This window comes from Corvus kubaryi, unplaced genomic scaffold, assembly GCF_017639235.1.
Source record: "Corvus kubaryi isolate FWS band 111438036 unplaced genomic scaffold, C.kubaryi_AGA036_p1.0 37312, whole genome shotgun sequence".
In the NCBI taxonomy this organism is placed as follows: domain Eukaryota; kingdom Metazoa; phylum Chordata; class Aves; order Passeriformes; family Corvidae; genus Corvus; species Corvus kubaryi.
Window position 1 is genome coordinate 4,741,080 of NW_024581098.1, and position 19,060 is coordinate 4,760,139.

At 40.3% G+C, this 19,060-nt stretch overlaps 1 protein-coding gene across 4 annotated transcripts in view; it reads left to right on the forward strand.

The window, feature by feature from the left end:
- The first annotated feature begins 13,073 nt into the window (after positions 1–13,073).
- Positions 13,074–19,060, forward strand: part of TRAPPC8 (trafficking protein particle complex subunit 8) — a 52,931-nt gene continuing 46,944 nt past the window's right edge. For 2 of the 4 annotated variants that reach the window (XM_042029102.1, XM_042029103.1), the window contains exons 1-2: positions 13,075–13,382; positions 18,748–18,942. In XM_042029102.1, coding sequence (XP_041885036.1) covers positions 13,226–13,382; positions 18,748–18,942 — 352 coding nt within the window. In that variant the 5' untranslated portion in view covers positions 13,075–13,225. Of the gene's footprint in view, positions 13,383–18,747; positions 18,943–19,060 lie in introns of all 4 variants that reach the window. The other 2 variants (XM_042029101.1, XM_042029104.1) reach the window with 2 other exon arrangements.

Here is a 19,060-nt window from a genome sequence, read left to right on the forward strand (position 1 = left end):
GGAGATGGCATTTTCTCAGCTGTGGGCAGCTGTGGCCCACATTCCTTGTGCCAGCATGAGGGACCATCACCTACCGCTGTCAGAAGAAATAGGGAAAGACTTAATGGCTAAAAATTATGAACAATGACAATAGATATTTCAGAGAAATTTATTTTGCTCTATTTGTAAAGGTTATGAAGGATTCTAATTTTTATCTGTTTTCAGCCTGTTTTTTCTTTACCCAGATGATAACTGTGATGGGGATGTCTGTGGCAAATGACAAGACAGGGCAACAGAAGACATGAGACATGTCCTTGTGTTGACAAACAGGCACAAATATAGGTTAATTTTAGTGGAAGTTAAGGTGCCCAAGGAGTGTTGAGCCATGGAAACAAAGCTATGATTTTTCTTGTCATATTCTCTCACATCATGCATCCCTGTGCATGGAGCTTCTCTACCCACAGTGGAAATGAGTGCTGAAGCCAAGCGAAAATCATGGAAGGAGTTGAACATTTACAAACATCACACGGTGATCTTAATGCATCTGTCAAAGCAATCTACCAAAAGCAACTGTTAGGTTGGTTTTGCCTGTGATGAAGAAAAAGAAAAGCAGATTCTTCTAGGCATCCTCAGGCATGTGAACACTCGAAGAACAAAGATAGTGTTCCTACTTATTTCTGCAAGTACTGGAAAATATATGATACATTCAGTAATGCACCTAAGTGATTTGGGATCTGTCTACGTTCTTCTCATTTGGCTAAAAGTTGCTCCATTAAATACAGTTGCAGTAGGTTTCAATATCTTTTGGGCAGTGTATTTTTTATCATGACAGAATATTATTCCTTATTATAGAGAAAATTTGAATATAGAATCATAAAAAACTAATATCTGGTTATTTATTAATATATTTTCCAGTATCCAATGTATTTTCTGCAGCTTGATATTTTTACAGAAGCAAAGTCAAGTATGACCCACTTTTGAGTAAGAAATAAAATGGGAAATGCAGTAGACTTGGCACCTCCAAGATGAAAGCATCAACACATTCAGTTATCTTTCAGTTTGCATCTGGCCTGCAGTAAAACTAGTAATCTCCTGTCAAAGTGATTTTCTTGGAAATTTCCATCACAGATTTGGTTTTGGAGAAGTTATCAGCATTTTCTGGGCCCAAATGCTGCCATGATTATTATCTCATCTAAACAGCCTTTACAGTCACGTTATTAACTTGCTAAATCAAACATGTAATGACAGCAGAAGGACAGCAATATTCCCTGTGCTTGCTATTTACTCCTATGCTACCCCACTGATGAATAATAAAAGCAGATCTAAGAAGAATTGTATGTCATCTTAGGTAAAACCCGAAAAAATCAGGATAGCAGCGTGCATTGTTATAGAAACTGCAACAAAGTATGTTCCAGCACATGTGAAGTCTTGTCAGTCAGAATCAAATCAATGAATTTCCTCTGACAGCTACTGGTTTTCTTTAGTATCCAATAAATCATGAGGAAAATACTAATACCATGCCACTGGTTGAATTCTAATTTTGTCTATTAGTGCATTACATTTGGTGTCACTTGGTTAAGATTTAGATCTGAATTACACCCAAATTCAATTTTTTTGCATATGATTGCATTAATAATAAAATGTGATAAAAGGTCATTAGCCACTCTAAAATAATTAAGTGCAAAGATTATTAAAAAAATCAATCAGGGACTAAATCTGTAGAGTTTTTCTTCTGGTAAATCACACACGCATTTAAAATCTGACTTAATATAAGAATGAATAATATATGGAAAACATTAAATCAGGAAGGTTAAAAGTAAAGAGCTAAAAAAAAATACAAAAAACCCCATTAAAATGCCCAGCAAATAAGCCTTTGGGTGCCTGTCAGCAATACGTGAAAGTAGAAGTGGCATTGTTATTGTTGATGTGGAGAAAGGAAGTCTCATGAAGACAGTGGTAAAACTGCGTTAGGGATTTCAGGGTTTACTGATGATGTTTTTCCAGTACTCAATAGATGGCACACATGGAAACCTGATTGTGCTGGGAATGGCTGGGATGATCACACAGCTGGAAGACTGTGGCAGCCTGAAGACACAATGCTCACAACCAATTACACCAAATGAGGTCACACAGAGAACAGGCTCAGCCAAGCTCTGTTACATGTGCACGTGTTTATGGCTGAGTAGGCATTTACAGAAATGTTTGCATTTACTGAGATACACACATACAAAATAAATTGTCTACATATGCCTGATTTTAAGTTTCCTAGAAAAAAATAGCTAAGAAGTAAGAAAAACTGAGACTATATTAGAAGGAGAAAATTAACAATATTAATGAAAATTAGGGTGTGTATCAGAAGACTTCATTACATGGTGTTAAGCAATATTTTACATATTAAAATGAACAATTTTATTTAAAACTGTTTCTGGAAAAGGAAGGAAAGACAATAGTTAGAAATAGATAGCAAACATAAATATGTCAATAAAAATTATCACACAAATCCAAAGAAAATTCAAGCCTAGTAAAATGAGGGACAACAGAAGGAAATCTAAAATAAAAACAAAAGAAGGTAAAACTGCAGGTAAGATTTGGTGCTAGATTGATAGGAGAGTGCTAATGTTAGCTACAGTATTTGGTAAGGAGCAAAAGGATGTATTTACATCTGATCAGGGTACTGAATAATTTGCCAGGCCAAAATGGAAATGTAAGTTTTAAACTGCATTAATAAAAACTCTAAAAATAAATACATATTCTAAATGGAAGGAAGAGAGGACTTTCATGCAATAACCCCAGATGAACTGGCTGAAGAGTTTTCTGTCTTGCTGTTAATCATTGTTAATAATTCTGAGCATGCAATGGAAAGTCCTCCAATGCTGGACTCAAACAACATGGTTGACCCCATCAGTTATAAAATGTAAAAGATGAAGTACCATCAATAGAAGTATATTGATGCTCACTAATTTGGTTTTAGAAACAGGACTTGGCAAGCTGAATTCAGGTTGTACTCTGATAAGCTTCAATTATAAGTGGGTTTTGTAACTGCTGATGTAATACACTTCTGTAGGGTATTTAACTTAGTCTTTCATGGCCTTCAAACTAAGATAAATTAACATTATATAATATAAATAAGATACTCGGGAAATAATGAATGCTGTATGACAGATCTTACAAAGTAGCATCAGAAACATACATACCTGACCTTACTGTAGGTAATAGTTTAATGAACATTCTGGAAACAAATATACAACCACCAAGCGACTGCATTTGCAGATGCTGAAAGCAGAGATGAAGGGATAAATCACAATGGCAACGGACATTGCACAGCACAATCTGGATTCCAGGATAAATTGGACCCATTCAGAGAAAGCAGATCCTAAAATGTCAAGTGCAATCTCATATATGCAGGGGAAAAAAATGTGTGCTGTACTTCTGGAAGATTAACTAGTGGCTGAACACAACCTGGCAGCAGGGTGGAGAAGCAGCATGCACTTCCCGGGTAGCACTGCTATCAACGAAGGCAAATGACTTCTGATGGGAATAACAACAGGAAAAGCTGAAAAATAGGAAATTTGTTGCATTAGATTCACTGCTCTTAAATGCAGAGCAAGTGAAAGAAATTCTGCTACTGCAACTTGAGTGAATTTTTTTTTTTTATTCAAGGCATAGCATATATCAGATAACCTGTGCCCACAGATAATCTGCACAAGGACAAGGGGTTACTCGAAGGGGATGAGAAACAGGGCAATGGTTCCCAAGCAGAGGATCTGGGATACATTCTTCTGGTGTAACCTGAGCGTGCATATAATGAACACTGCTGTTGAACCACAGGGCATTTTCCCACCCACGCAGAAGCTGTGGTTTTACAGTTGAGGATACATGTTGAAGCACAACAAGGGCTGTTTGTTGATCGACCTAAAAAGAGCACACCAAGTTGCCTTTCCTCTTTGTTCCCTTGTCCTAGTTGAAAATGCTAAGCTTGTAGAGGATTTCCTTGTATGAGTTTCCTGTCATTTATGCAAGTCAGAAAGAGGCAAGGATTTCCTACTCCCAAAAAAGAGACATTACAGCATGCACGTATGTCAGGCAGCAGTGCTGTTGCCTTGAAACATGAATTTTAATTTCAGTGAGTTTATTTGCATCATGACCCTTCATCTATTTAACTGATTTTAATGACACTATTATATGAGAAAGTAATCTCTGACAATTATATTGTTTGGTGTAACTTTCTAAAACCTTAATGTCTTAACCTTTGTTAGAGTGAGTCATAAAATTAAGTAATTGGGTAAGGTCAATTGAAGTAGACACATGGTGCCTGGTGAAAGCATGCGTTGACATGAAGCTGGTTTTACAAAATCATGGTGTAATTTCTAACTTCTGCTTGTACCTTGAGACAAGAAACTATAGTTCCCCTAGGGAAAACCCTTGAAAGAAAATATGGCTGAAAAGATAAGCCACGTAAATACCGGTATCTTCAAAGACTAGGATTTTAAAGAGAAGGTTTAAAATCCTTTTGTTAATTTATAAAATTACTTCTTTCATGTCCAAGTGGCAGTACAGTGCCCAAAATTTACTTTTTGGTATCAACATATAGGAAAACTTTTTGAATCTTCCTTTGGTATTTTGATTCCCCCATTCCTCAAATTTGCCTGCAGCTCTGATCCTGTCTGTAGCTGTGGTTTCCATAAAGATTCATTGACCATCCCACTGCAGTCCCAAGAACCTTCCCTCCTGCCTGTCCTTCACCTACCCCCAGAGTATTGCTCTGTCATCCTCCTCTAACTGAGATTTGAGTCCAATGCTTTTTCCTTGCAGTATTGTCCTTCCAAGTCCAGCTCTGTTCATCTGTGTGTATTCTTCCCCCACCCATGTTTCTTTGCAAGTCAGCAACCCATGTCTGCTGGCTTAGCTTTCTAGATTTGTCTATTGTTTGGTCATGTAATATTGCCTGACCAGTAGCACTCACTGCTTTCCTGATCAATCTGAAGTAGAAGTTATTTGCAATTAATAAATTATTTTTCTCCATGTGAGAATGCATGTTTGTGTGAATGTTCAATTTTTTTTCTGTATCTACTCTGCAATTTTCTCTAAAGAAACTTCTCCTGGAAAGGAACCAGCAGGCCTGAGTTGTTGCCTAGCTGAGGGATCCAGACAGTTTGATTGATCCACCAGGCTGGGCTTTTGGAAAGTGAACCTGAGTGGAAAGAGGCCCTGGGGAATCATGAATAGGAAGGGAAGGGGAAGCAAGCTATCACAAAAACTTTAAATTGCCTTACAAGGGCATAGCCACAGGGATCACACTCAGATTGGTGGCATTACACCTCTCTGCCAGTCTCAGCTCAGGAGCATATGATGACTTTGATGAAGTACAGTAGGTATAGATCTAACAGTTAATTTCTGTTTCTCAAGAAATGACCTAATTAATTTTTTTCCCCTTAAACTGGAACAGGAATTGAAATTTTGAAATCTCCTACCAGCTGGCATTTTGGGGGTAGAAAAAGTCAGCTGGAATGTGAAATATCTTTCTGAATTAAATGGAATTACTAAATGCAAGAATTTAAGCAGGCTTTTTAAAAGTGGTTTGGACTTTACCTTGCCATGTCTGGTACAGGACACAAGACATAGAAGAAAAAGAGATTATGTCCTCTGATCAGGGCTTTCTAATTTGGAAGTCAGTATTGTCATGCTGAATCTATCACACTCCTTTCCTTCCTCCATTTCCTTTCTTCCCCAAACAGCAAAAATATAATTATCCATTCAGTGCTAGTTCTTAGCAGGCAGGATGGTTCTCTCATGTGTTTGCACTGTGGTATCTGGAAGCTGCTGGAGTGGAGTGCTCTGATTCTTTATTCTCTTTCACCCCCATCTCCTCCCAAGCTGAGGTCTATATCTCTACAAAAAATACAGGAGCAATCATGTCCTGCACACTAAATCCAGTGACTCCTGGTATAATTCAGATCAGAATTAATTCCTTTGTGCTTCAAATTATAATGCAGCAATTGAGATGTTGAATAATATCATAAACTAAAATACAAATGATGGCTCCTAAGATAAACAGAAATGCCCAGTAGTTATTTTTAATGCTGATTTTATTCAGCGAGCACTATGATTGAAAGATATGTTAAAATGAGTAAAACTTATAGATTTTACATGCTGTTTGGCCAGTTTCATATTTCCCTAAACTTTCCAGGCACAGAGAATAAAAGGAATATGTAACTTTAACCTTTCCCAAGAGAATTTTTGATAACGCCATTAGTAAAAAAAGAATAAATCTCTTGAGTAGCATTTCTCATTTGCTTTTCTGCTCCTCTTCAATGACTTTTATTTTTTTTTGCCAAAAGTAGTAATTTACAGTGACAGAGAGTCTAAACCAGGCACTTTCTAGGAATACGGTGAATTCTATTAATTAGAACCCAAATAACAAAGTATTTGTTTGGAAACACTACTTCTCACACCTTAAAGCACACAGTAAAGACAGTTTTAAAAATTTCTGTCTCTTCTGTGGTGTGATAGATTAATTGCATCTACTTCACTATTGCAACTAGTAAACTCTGGCAAGCTCAAAATGGCCTTTCTATGCCTACCTATTGTTTCTAATGCATTGAAATACATTTTGCAGTGAAAATCTGAACTGCTGATTCAAAGATGAAATTTCTTTAAATGACAAGGAAAAGTTTATTTAGACTTTTTTATTTGTTTGGTCTCTTAAATGTGGTAAAAGGAGTATGTTTGTGGAAAGACAGAGAGGTGATTCTAAATATAGGAAAGACAGGAAATCTCAAATTGATTTTATCCCCTGGAGTAATATCTGGTGAACAATGGAAAACTGATATGATCAACTCACAGCATTTTGTTATTATTATTATTGTATTACTTTGCACTATGTAGTACTTTATTTACATAACTAAAACCTCAGCAAAAATACTCTTTGTAAACCAGGAAAATACTGATTTCTGAGTGAGAATCTACTGTTTGGTTCATTTTCATCTTCTTCTGTCTCCAAGAGTAATTACTTAAAGATGTTGAAAAGCAGAAGAGACAATTTGGTTGAATACAGAAATAATGTGCCACAACTCTGTTTAAGGAAGAAGATGAAAAAAATGTAGTATTAAGATGTTTTGGCAAATTCTTCTGCATAAAGCACATTGCCATTTGACTTAAAATATACATAATTGAATAGTAATTTAATTCAGGGACTTTTTGTGTTGATTCACCTCAGGTGAACAGATGTAGTACATTCATGACTACCTCATGAAAAGTTCTTAAATCACATATCCATTTGACAATGCATTTTCACATCCCTGGCTGTCATTTCTTTATTATTGCTCCAGTGATGGTTTTTTCCCTTTATCTTTATATTGCTTAAATTTAACATCACTCTGATAGCTAAGTTCAGTGAAAGCAGAGTGGAATATGAGGAACCAGATTTAATTAATCCGTTTTAATTAATACTTTCAATTATTTGTCTACATTTTTGTGTATGTATACTGTAACCAGTGCTTGCCTTCCATCCACTGAAATGTACCTGCTTGCTTTGGATCCCAACCAAATCAAAGCTGCACACTATACACACATACTAAGTCGTAAATACTGCAGTATACACCTTGTTATAGGGAGACATTACGTGTAGGGCTTTGGCACGTGCAAAGATGAAACTGTTTTGGGGAAATCAGTACAAATGTTGTCGACAAATGAAGAACCAGTCTGTTAGTCCTTTGTTAGTGTAGTGACTCAGTTTCAGCAAGTGGGGGGCAACAACCCCAGGAATTTCCCTGACAAAGGGACTCCCAGAATCAGGAAGATTATCTGACTACAGTTTTAAAAAAAATTAGCAGCAAGGATGACTGATTTAAGGTAGAAACCTCTGAGATAATTAGGAAAAAGGAAGTATGAGAGTGTGTGAGAGAGTGAGCATGAGAGCTTCACTTTTTCTTACAAGGAGAGTGAGAATATCTGTATGTGTCCGAAGTTTTGTGGTGAATGGAACCAAGGGCTTTGTTGCTGAGTTTTGATCCACTTGTTTTACTTAATTTCTTCTTTTTTTCCACTTGTCTCTCTCTTTTGTTACAGCCAGGCCCTATATTCATATGAAAAACTTACATTGAGTTTTCTTAGATTTACATCTCTTCATAAAAAGAGGCTGGTAATTTCAAAGCCTTGGGGCAATACCGGCAAAGGATAGAAGATTGCTGCTAATCCTGGGCTAAGTCACGGGAGTGGTAGACAGCTATGGGGAACAAACGAGAGGTTATAGAGACTTATTACCTTGGAGTTCCCAGCCAGAGCAGGATCATCAGGAGCTACCAGCTCTTCCTAGCTCGCTCTAAATACCAGGAGCTGTTCACTGGAAGGGCTGTCTTACCATTTCTGGAAGGAGAACTGCATGACAACCCATTCCCATCCCATGCCATCAAGGGCATTGGGATCCTGAGTTGTCAGGGAGACTGTACCATTGATTCAGAAGAGCTGGAGGTTGACCTCTGCTACCACCTTGAAGCATGGCTGGGCAAACCTTTCCCATTAATCCTTGCAGCTTCAGATCTGACCTTCTGCTTCAGCCAGCAGACTCTGTCCTGAGGATCGACTGGACCATGTTCCAGGCACTCTGGCCTTGGTACACACTTGAGGCCCCTGGAACAGTTCCTACTGCCTTGCTGTCTAAAATCTTCTTTCAGAATTGTTTTTTTTCATTGTCTTTTGGGAAAACACGTGTTGATTCAGCACAGGATGAGTTCCTCTTTCTTCTGTGCCACTGTTGTTTTTCCTTTGTTTTGCAAGCTGCAGAAGGGCATTTCAGGATCTTTTCCTGATCTGTGGAAGGCAGTGAAACTCAGAGGGCTACTGATGCATGGCAGACTGCAGGAACCACAGCCTCAGACACCACAGCCTCACTCTGGCAGCAATTCATCTTCCGTACCAGTGACTGCTGACACAGATGACCACATCGTTCAGGAGGCTTGTGAAGATCATAAGCAAATCGAAAAGCTGAGAAATCAGGGTCCCAGATTAACCTTGAGGAGTTACCACACAACAGCTAACTGGTTGTAAATCTACATTGGTACCTAACTTGAAATCATTTGTTTATTGCTATGGTTTGTTAAAAAAACCCTCAACCAACCAACTCCACCCCTCCAATAGATAGCTTCTTGTGTGATTTCAGCTAAATCTTAAAAATTTCATTTCAAGTTATGCTGCAGAGGATTACTATGAAAGACATTAATTCTGTAACTCAGAAATCTGAACTGACCATAAACTGAAATGTACAGTTGAAGTTTGCAAGGAGCTGGGAGTCCATGTTGTAAGCTTTCAAAGATATAGTTTAGCCTGTAACCACCATAGGGAAACAACTACATCGCATATTTAAATGATTGCAAATGAAAGCATTGGATTCAATCTGAGATTGCAGCTCTTGTAATTCTATATTCTTTTTCCTCTGTTTTAAACCTACACAGTAGTACAAATATTATTTTATTAACAGATGGAAAAAAAAACTTTCAAATAAACTTCCTCAGCAGTAGCTGACTTCAGCAGAAAGATCTAGTTTGGTTATCTGCATAAAGGAATCACAAAACTTACAAGTTCAGGAAGCTTCCAGCCCGAAGGAGTAAAAAAGCAGGACTGGCAGCAGCACAGAAACAGCAAAGGGTGGAGGCTAAGCAGTTTCAACTCCAAATTTTACAGTCATGTTCTGGTTATTCTTAAAATTGAAGCAGTGAACATATTTTTCTGTCTCAGTGATGTTTATGCTCTGATCTATTCATGACTCTTTCTTACTATTTGTTCCCTTTTTCTATTCCCTGATTAGGCCTCCCCTGTCCCTTTCCATCCTACATGCTCTGACTTCTGTTTAGATACTGTTTCCTTTGATCCACTGCTTTCTCTGTAATTACCAGTATTTTCAGTTAAATAATTCAGATGGTTAAAACATGGATTAATAGTGTTGTATTATCCCTTTGTATTTCTGTCCACTGTCTGTCCTATCTATTTGTACACGGTCAGAATTTGAAAGCAAAATTGGCACACATTGGCAGACTTAGGATGCTACAAGTTATTAGCAATGATATGTTATATTCCTTCCAATGAATCTTCTGCCTTGTAAATAAAGATATTTAAATCCTAACTGACTTCCCCATTTGTTAGTAAAAGATCTGGTATACAACACCCTGAGCTGCTGTGTTCATTGAAGATGGGGTTGTTCATCCCTCCTCAGTACTCCAGGCAAGTCCAAGGTTGCATCAAAAGGTTCTCAGTCACCACCCCTGGAGGTGTTCAAGAAATGACTGGACATGGCACTTGGTGCTATGGTTTAGTTGACAAGATGGTTTTCTGTCAAAGGCTGGACTTGATGATCTCAGAGGTCTTTCCCAACCTAGATGGTTCTGTGATTCTCTGGCCTTGTCTTGGGAGAGCAGTCCATGAGATGACAGAGCAACATTAAACTAGCATGACAAAACCAGTCCTTGGGACAGTGTCATACTGGGAGAGATAATCAGAATAGAGAAATTCTAAGCACAAAATTTTTATTACTGGGTAGAAAGTAAAGGCATACAACATGTTTTCATTCACAGAGAATGAATTCTGAGCACACAAATATAAGTTTAGAATTGCTACGATAAAAAAAAACCTCCAAGACAATGACAATTAAAAAAAATGACTTGTCATTTTGTAGTGGCTACTGAAAATTGATGATAGCCACATGAAATTTGAATCTTTGCCAGAAACCTGAATCAAAAATTGAATCTCTGCCAGAAGGCCAGAATCATCTCTGTTGATGGTCAGAATTTTCAATCTCAAGTCATGTGTGCACAGGATTGGGACTTCTGATCCACTTCAGTCTACTAGATATAGTAGACTACTGTATCTGTATATAGTCTACTTGTGTAGTGTTTAGAAGTAATGGATTAAAAGGAATGGGAGAGAAGCACCATTCTCCCAAAGCGTCCATGTGGAGGTCCTAGCTTAAAGTATCTGTGAAAACACGACTTTGGAATAGCTCTGGGGAATTTCCAAATGTGGATAAGCGATAAATATTTGTGGAAGTTGGCCTTCCCTTTCCTCTAATAATCTATCAAAACCAAAAAACTTTTTTCTGCAATATTTAATAACTTTTCGATAACATTCCCAGGACCCAGTTCTGAACAATGGCAACTTGTATGGCCTACTAGATTTTGTTTTCTTACTGTCTACATTAAAAACTATTTTTTCATTCTCAGAGGATGGGCTTTTTTTTTGTGATGTTTACAAGTCCTGTCCCAAGGACTGTCCCTGGCAGGGTGTTAAAAATCAGCCCTACTACCACACTCCTTTTTTGTAAAGAACATGTTCAAAATTACTTATTTCATCATGGATAATCACAGTTGTCTTGCTTCCACATCACTTCCTTACTCAGGTGACAAGTGCAAAAGGATTCTGGATGATAATCATGCTTTAACACGCAAATCTAAAAAAATACATGGAGCTATTTCACCCCATTTGAATTTCATGCATACAACTGAGTAGTGACAGGTCTGCCAGAGAACACCCAAACAACTCCTTATTTTTTAACAGAATTACAGAATCACAGAAGGGATTGGAAGGGACCACAGTGGTTCATGTGGTCCAACCTCCCTGCTCAAGCAGGGTCATCCCAGAGCACATGGCACAGGATTGCATCCAGACAGTTCTTGAATATCTCCAGTGAGGGAGACTCCAAGCCTCTCTGGAAAAGCACACCAGATTCACCCACAAAGTAATGAAGTTCTTCCTCATGTTCAAGTGCAGTCTCCCATGCATCACTTAACCATTCTGGGGGGTTTTGTGTGGGTTTTTTGCGGTTTTATTTGGGTTTTTGGGGTATTTTTTTCTGCTTTTATTGTTTATTGTTGTTGTGTTGTTGTTCTTGTGGTGTTTTATTTCTTTCTTTCCTTTTTTTTTTTTTTTAAATAAAACTGACAGAACTGCTTTCCTTTGGGGGAGGTTTTGGGGCCAAATGCCGGCCCTTGTCCCGCCACAAACCAGCTTCCTGGCGCCGGGGAGTCTGCCAGGGCAGCCACCACCACACTGTGCAAAAGGATTTTGTTTAATATCATGCTTTTAATGGGCAAATCTCAAAAAGCGAAGTTATTTTGCCCAGCTTGAATGTCTTGCGTACAACTGAGCACTGACAGATCTGCCAGAGAACACTCCAGCAACTCTTTCTAACAGAATCTCAGAATTGTTAGGGTTGGAAGGGACCTTTGGAGATGATCCAGTCCAAGCGCCTTGCCAAGGCAGTGTCCCCTAGAGCAGGTAACACTGGAATGCGTCCAGGTGTGTGAATATCTCCAGAGAGGGAGACTCCATGGCCTCCCTGGGCACCTGTTCCAGGGCTCTGCCACCCTCAGAGTAAAGAAGCTTCTCCTTGTATCAAAGTGGAACCTGTGTTTTACTTTATGGCTAACCATTCTGGGGGTCTATGTGTGTAGTTTTATTCACGTGTGTGGGGTTTTGTTTTGCTTTGTTTTGGGGTTATTTTGGCATGCTTTATTCTCCCCCCCTTTTTTTTTTCTCTCTCCCCCCTTTTGTTTTTTTTTTTTTTACCCCCCCCCCCCCCCCCCGTTTTGTTTTGGGGTAATTTTGGCGATTTTTTGGGGGGATTTTGTTTCGTTTTGTTTTAAATTTTCTAGTTTTGATTTGTTTTGTGGTTCCTTTGGCGCGCTTTTTTGTTGTTTTGGGGCTCTTCTTTTTCTTTTTTCCTGTTTTGTGGTCATTTTGGCGCTTTTTGTTGCTGTTTTTGGTCTTTTTGTTTGGGTTTTTTTTTAAAGCAAAACCGCCAGCACTGTTTTTGCGGGGGTCAGCTTTGGCCGCCACACCAGCTTCCCGCCGCCAGGAATGCCCCGGAGCATCCCACGGGCCCGCCGCCCCCTCCCGGGCCGCACCAACTGCCCGCTGCGGGGGGGGGGGGGAAGCACACAACGCTCCTCCCCCCCCGGCCGGCCACCGTCGCCTCCCCCTCCCCGGCACGGCGCCGCCCCTTTCGCCCAATCACATGAGCGGGCGCGAGGGCCGCCGGGAGCGGGCGCTCCCCGAGGTGCTCGGCTGAGGCGCAACATGGCGGCGCTTGGCGGGCGCTGAGCGGGGCCGGGGCGGGAGCCGAGCGGGACCGGGGCGGGAGCCGCGGGCAGACACCAGCCAAGGGAGGAGGGAGGGAGGGAATAATCCGGAGAATTGCGGACAAAGGTAGCGGGGCCGTCTCGGGCGGCCCCGAGCGGCGGCGGCAGCAACAGCAGCAATGGCCCAGTGCGTGCAGTCGGTGCAGGAGTTCATCCAGGACTCGTTCGTGCCCTTGGTGGCCGCGCTGTGCAGCGAGGAGGCGGAGCGGCTCACCCGCAGGAACAACCTCAGCTTCGCCGAGCTGGTCAGGCCCTTCTGCCGCCTCACTTCGGAAGGTCGGTGCCGGGAGCGGAGCGCGTTGTTTACACGGGGCGGGGGAGGCGGCGCCGCCGCTCCCTTCCGTCCGGGGGCCGGGGGTCCCTGACGGCTGTGCCCGCCGGGGCTGCGCCGGCGGACGGGCCCGACGCCCCGCGGCGGCGGCCGCCCGGGTGGGTGTCACCTGGAGCCCTGACAGGCTTGGCGGAGACACGCGTTTGCCGGGGTTGTCGCAGGTGACAGCTGTTAAGTCAGCTTAGTTTCACTCGGTCTGCGGAACCTGGGAAGTTTGGCTTCTCCTGGAGACATCCCATGGCTGAAGAGGAAGGGGTCTGTAAATTCAGCTCTTCCAGACGGATCTTTGTCTTCCTTTAAAACCACTTTGCTGTTACCTCCCTAGTACTCGTGCCTGACTCTTGCTGCAGACTCTACTGGATTTCACACTTGCGGTACCCAGGCATTGAAAGTACGGCCAGTCTTTCAGAAACATTAATTGTAATTTCAGTTGCAGGGCTTTCCTTTCACTCGCATGTAGCTTTATCCGGTATACTTTTTTTGCTGATGTTTCTGTGAATAGGAATCGAGCTGCTTATGTGGCATCGGTAAAATGACCACGTGAAGCATCAGGAAAACTGGAGATTGACCACTTAAGAGAAACAATAGGATTTTTTAGCTATGGTGCTTTAACTTACTATCCGGAATTGAGGGTTTTTTTGTTTTTAATTTAAGTAAGCTATGCGTTTCAAGCTGCTGCTCATTACACTAGTGTACAGGACAGCAGTTTGCAGAGAGCTGCTTGTCAGAACAGTGATGCAATGACATTTGTCAGATTTAGTTTCTGACAGACATGTAGCTCAGACTTCAGCCTCTGCATGTCATGTGCTGAGGAAAGAAAAAGAAGCTCGTACTGTCATTCTCGGCAGATTTTTGCATTTCTCTTTTGAAAAATGGCAACAGCTTAAAAGCTACTTTGTGTTAAAAATCTGCCATAATTCTGTGGTGAATCTTAGTAACTTATCAACTGTAACTTGTTTATAAGTGTTTTTCATTTTGTATAGCAACACTCATGAGTGAGAATGCAGCAGAGATCAAAATAATGCAGATGCTCACATCCTTAGAGTTCTGAAGTTAATTATCTCTTTCTTTTAGTGAAAGGCTCTCAAAATGCATCTAGCAAACACTACCAGGCAGACTATTCAAAGTGAAGCATTCACTTTGAAGGATACTTAATGCTTGTGTTACTTAGTTGCAACTGTTTTGGTCCAATTATTGTGACACTTAAGGAACTTGCGAACCTGAATTATCCTCAGTGTTCCCTAAGTGAAACTTCTACAGTGGGTTTTTCTTACTGCACTGCTCTGTGTGTATTCTGATCCAGCAGGCCACGGGCCTGACCCCAGTTCCTCACTTCAAGTGTGACTTCCTCTTCCTGCTCTGTGGAAGAAATGTTACTGCATGCTGTCTGTAAGTTCTTGTGTTGGAAGCAGCATGTGTGAGGGTAAGGACAGAGAGCAAGAAAGGCATGATTAAATGATCCAATCGTGGTCCAGCAGAATGTGTGTGCATGACATACCTCCACAACTGTGTGTTGTACTGCTTATGGTTGTATTATGATTATTATTCTCATATTATGTATGATTGTGATATTATGGTGATAACTGTTCTGGGATTCTGTGAGGAGCAGCGGCCATAAGCTGAAATACAAGAAGTTCTGCTTCAACATGATGAAGAACTTCTTTCTGTTGTGGGTGGCAGAGCTCTGGAACAGGCTGCCCAGGAAGGTTGTGGAGTTTCCCTCTCTGGAGACATTCCAAACCCACCTGGATGGTTCCTGTGTTACCTGCTTGGAGTGACCCTGCCTTGGCAGGGAGGGTTGGAGTAGATGATCTCCAGTGGTCCCTTCCAATCATAACAATTCTGTGATTTTCTAGTTCTGTTTTGATGTCTTCATTTCTAAGCACAGTTTTTCTTACGGGAGTGTGAAATGCTGTTCATTTTAAATTAATCCATCTCTCTTTACTTAGTGGCTATTTCATTGGATTTGTAACATAAAATTGGATTGATTGGTATTTCATCTCTTTAGAAGCCTTACTTATGCAAAACTTTTAAGTACATGCATTGCTTCCTAAATTCTTCTATAACCTGAAAAGCTCAGTCATGGATCTGCTACTGTATTTTTAGAGTCCTGTTACAATACATATTTTTGTTGGCAATTAGGAATTACACGGCTTATGAACCAGCTGAAGGCTGCGTGTTCATCAGCCTTCTTGCTTAGAGCAGCAGTGCAGTTCTGAAGTTAGTCTTCTGATAAATGTTCAAAACAGTTCTGATAAACAGGAACTGAGCTCTCTACTGTGCACATATCAGTTGTCCTACATGTGTTAAGAGATGTGAAGGACCAGAACACTGTTTGATTCTTCAGGCAGTGTAAAACCACACACTGCTGAGGTTGCTCAATCCAAGGAGGCCAGATTCTATCTAATTTCAAGTAGAACCCCACAAAGATATGTAATGTAGATGTTGGGGGGACCACCCTCTGCACAAATCAGTATTTAATCTACTCATCACTTTGGCCTATCAGTGGCTTGCTAATGTTGCTGTAGCCAAAAATACCCTTGCAGTATAGCACACTACGATGGTGGAACCTCCTGAGCACAGATGCAGAGTGCTCTGTTCTGTAATTTTTAGCCTCTTGACTTCTGTAAGTAAATCACCTCCTGTTTGTGAAGGGGAAATATTTAAAAAAGTGAAAGGACAGCTTTACTATCCCCATAAATCTTGACTTTAGAGGAAAGCAAAACCAAAACCCTCTTCAAACTTTGAACTTCCTTTAATAAAGGAAATCAAAAGTATACGGAGGATTTTATACCTTCATATTTATTCTCAAAGTGGCTGTCTTGTGGCTGTTTGTTAGTAGCAATTGATGCCTAATATAACAAATATACATATGTATAGGTTGGTTTTCTTTAAAATAGGATCCTGTTTTTAAGAAACTTTAAAAACATTCTGTGAACTAATACTGTCTTTGTGGGAGGGAGAATTACAGCATACACGTCAATTAGCAACTGTCACTTTAAGCATTGGTTACTCTTAAACCAAAGTGTTTGACCTTAAAAAACAGAAAAAAAAATAAGGAGGGAGACCTTCTGATAACTTTATCTGATTCTAAGCCTTAAATATGTGCAAGATGTAAGGAAATATAATGGGAACACTGTGTTTATTCGAGCTTAGTGTGATGTTAGGAATTCCTTGTTCATGTGTATCTTAGCATCTGATCATTTTCAATTTCTGATGAGAAAGCTTTTGTTCTAATATATGCTACTGCTGCCATTTTCGGCAAAGTGCTTTCTGAAATGATCTTACAAACACTTGTAGGAAATGTGTAACAGTAGGTATTTTTTATTGGGTATTAAGCACTTTTTGGGGTTCCAAGTATGTCTGTTTTTTCAGTCCTTCACAATAAACATATACCAGAGATGTCATCTGCGTTCTGTATGGAAATGTGGTTGCTCTTCATTATTAAGGCTGTTATATTTTAGGACTGACAGCAAGGGTGAGCTGTAGTGTTACAGCTGCACTGGTGAAGGCAAACTCGTTTCGTAGTTGTTTGTCCCTGCCACTTCCTTTACATTTGGTAATTTCAGTAATTATATGGCAGTAGGGTCAATAATTTACCTATGTAAAATTTACCTATTTTACCATCATGTGATAAGATGAAAAAAAACCCCACCCAAAACAACTTTTCAGGTTTCTGATAGAAATGCTGAACTGAAATAAGTTTAGCCAGCACAATTGCCCTTCCCTGTGTTGATACAGCCTTATGATGTACAAGTTCAGTCTGAAACTTAGAGCTGAAAAAACCTGCACATTTTTAGGTTGTTTTTGGCAGGACGAGTTTTCTAACTTGCTTTACTGTTTTCCCATAAGCTTGAGCGCTGGGTGAATATGTGATTGAGGAAGGTAGAACTATGCCAGTCAAGATTTGAACCACATTAGAAATCTGTTTTAACATTTAAGATGGATTGTAAGCACATCTAGTGTGATCTGACTTTAGCTGTGTACTTGTTACTTCTGAAGAGCCTTGTAGAAAAGGTGTGGAGTGCTTTCCAGGCTGGAGCAAATTGAATACTCAGTTTCAGACCTTTACGGTGTGAATTCTGTGGTTAGTTGAAAGATGAGGAAAACAAGATTATTCCTTTGTGCTGCCTTTTATGTGCTGTACAGGAGTTTGTGAAAATAAAATGCAGAGGAGTCAAGGGCTGTACTGTGGGGCACGTGGTAGCATCAGGTGGCTTAGGCAGCTGTAAGTCAGTGTGTCCTGCCTGCATTCACAACCTGGCTTGCTTGGTGGTGGTTGTGGTTTGAAATAGGGTAAAATTACTTGAAAAAAATCACAGCAGGACCAGAATTGTAATGAGTGTTGAAAATGTCGTGAGTAGTTTTTTAAAAACAGATGGCTTGAGGGAGCAATTTTCACAAAGATTCTACAAAGGAAGCTATAGTACTAAAAATCATAGAATGGTTTAAGTTTAAAGGGACCTTGAAGAACATCTGGTTCTAACTTCACCCTGCCATGGTCGGGGTCGCCTTCCACTAGACCAGGTTGCTCACATCCCCATCCAGCCAGGCCTTGAACTGTTCCAGTGTTGGGACATCCTCAGCTTTTTTGGGCAACCTGTTCCAATGCCTCACCATCCTCACAGTAAAGAACTTCTTCTTGATCTAAATCTGCCCTCTTTCAGTTTTAAACCCTTCCCCTTTGTCCTGTCACTACATGCCCTTGTACCTCTTCAGCTCTCTTGCAAGCACCCTTTAGGTACTGGAAGGCTGCTCTAAGGTCTCCCCAAGCCTTCTCTTCTCCAGGATGAGTAACCACAACTCTTTCAGCCTGTCTTTTAGGATACGTTCATTTTGGATGAGTGAGTACTAGGTTATCCCTGTCAAGTTTCTTAAATGCTGTTTATTTGTGTGCTGGAGGTTTCTCGGAAATGGGTGATTCCTTGAAACATGATGTGTTGTGTGAAATCCATACATGGTTCCTATAGCTTTTCCACAAAAGTTGGTATGTTCCACAAGGAAGGGAGTGCATCAGTGTAGGACATGCACGTACTGTGTTAGATGGAGTGGATATTCTTGCAAGCTCTTACGCTGTTGTTTAATGCCTAGATGAGCCTCATGTTGAGCATCAAGTAATTTTTAGTTCTCACCCTCCCCCCCTCCATTTTTGGTAGTCAGGCATTACGGTCTGTGATCTAAAATTGATGATGGAGAAGTTTAGTGGAGCAATCTTTAAAGAAAAACGTGTTGGAAAAAGACTAATTTATGACAACTGTTTTAACTGTCTGTTACACTCCTCAACAAATCCTCTTTTTTTTTCCTTTTTAGTTCACATGAGAGATCCTAATAATCAGCTTCACATCATTAAAAATTTGAAGATTGCTGTCAACAACATCATCACTCACCCACCTCAGCCCGGTGCCATTCGGAAACTTTTGCATGATGTTGTGTCTGTTAGTCAGCCTGCTGAAGGACTGGTAGCTAATGTGATCACAGCTGGAGATTATGATCTCAACATCAGTGGTATGTAATGATATTGTATTTTTCATAATGTAAACTGGAATTGGCTGTAAGGTTTCTAATCTTCATTTCAGCTTCATGGCATGTACTAAAATTATTCAGAGTTGATCAGTTTTGAATC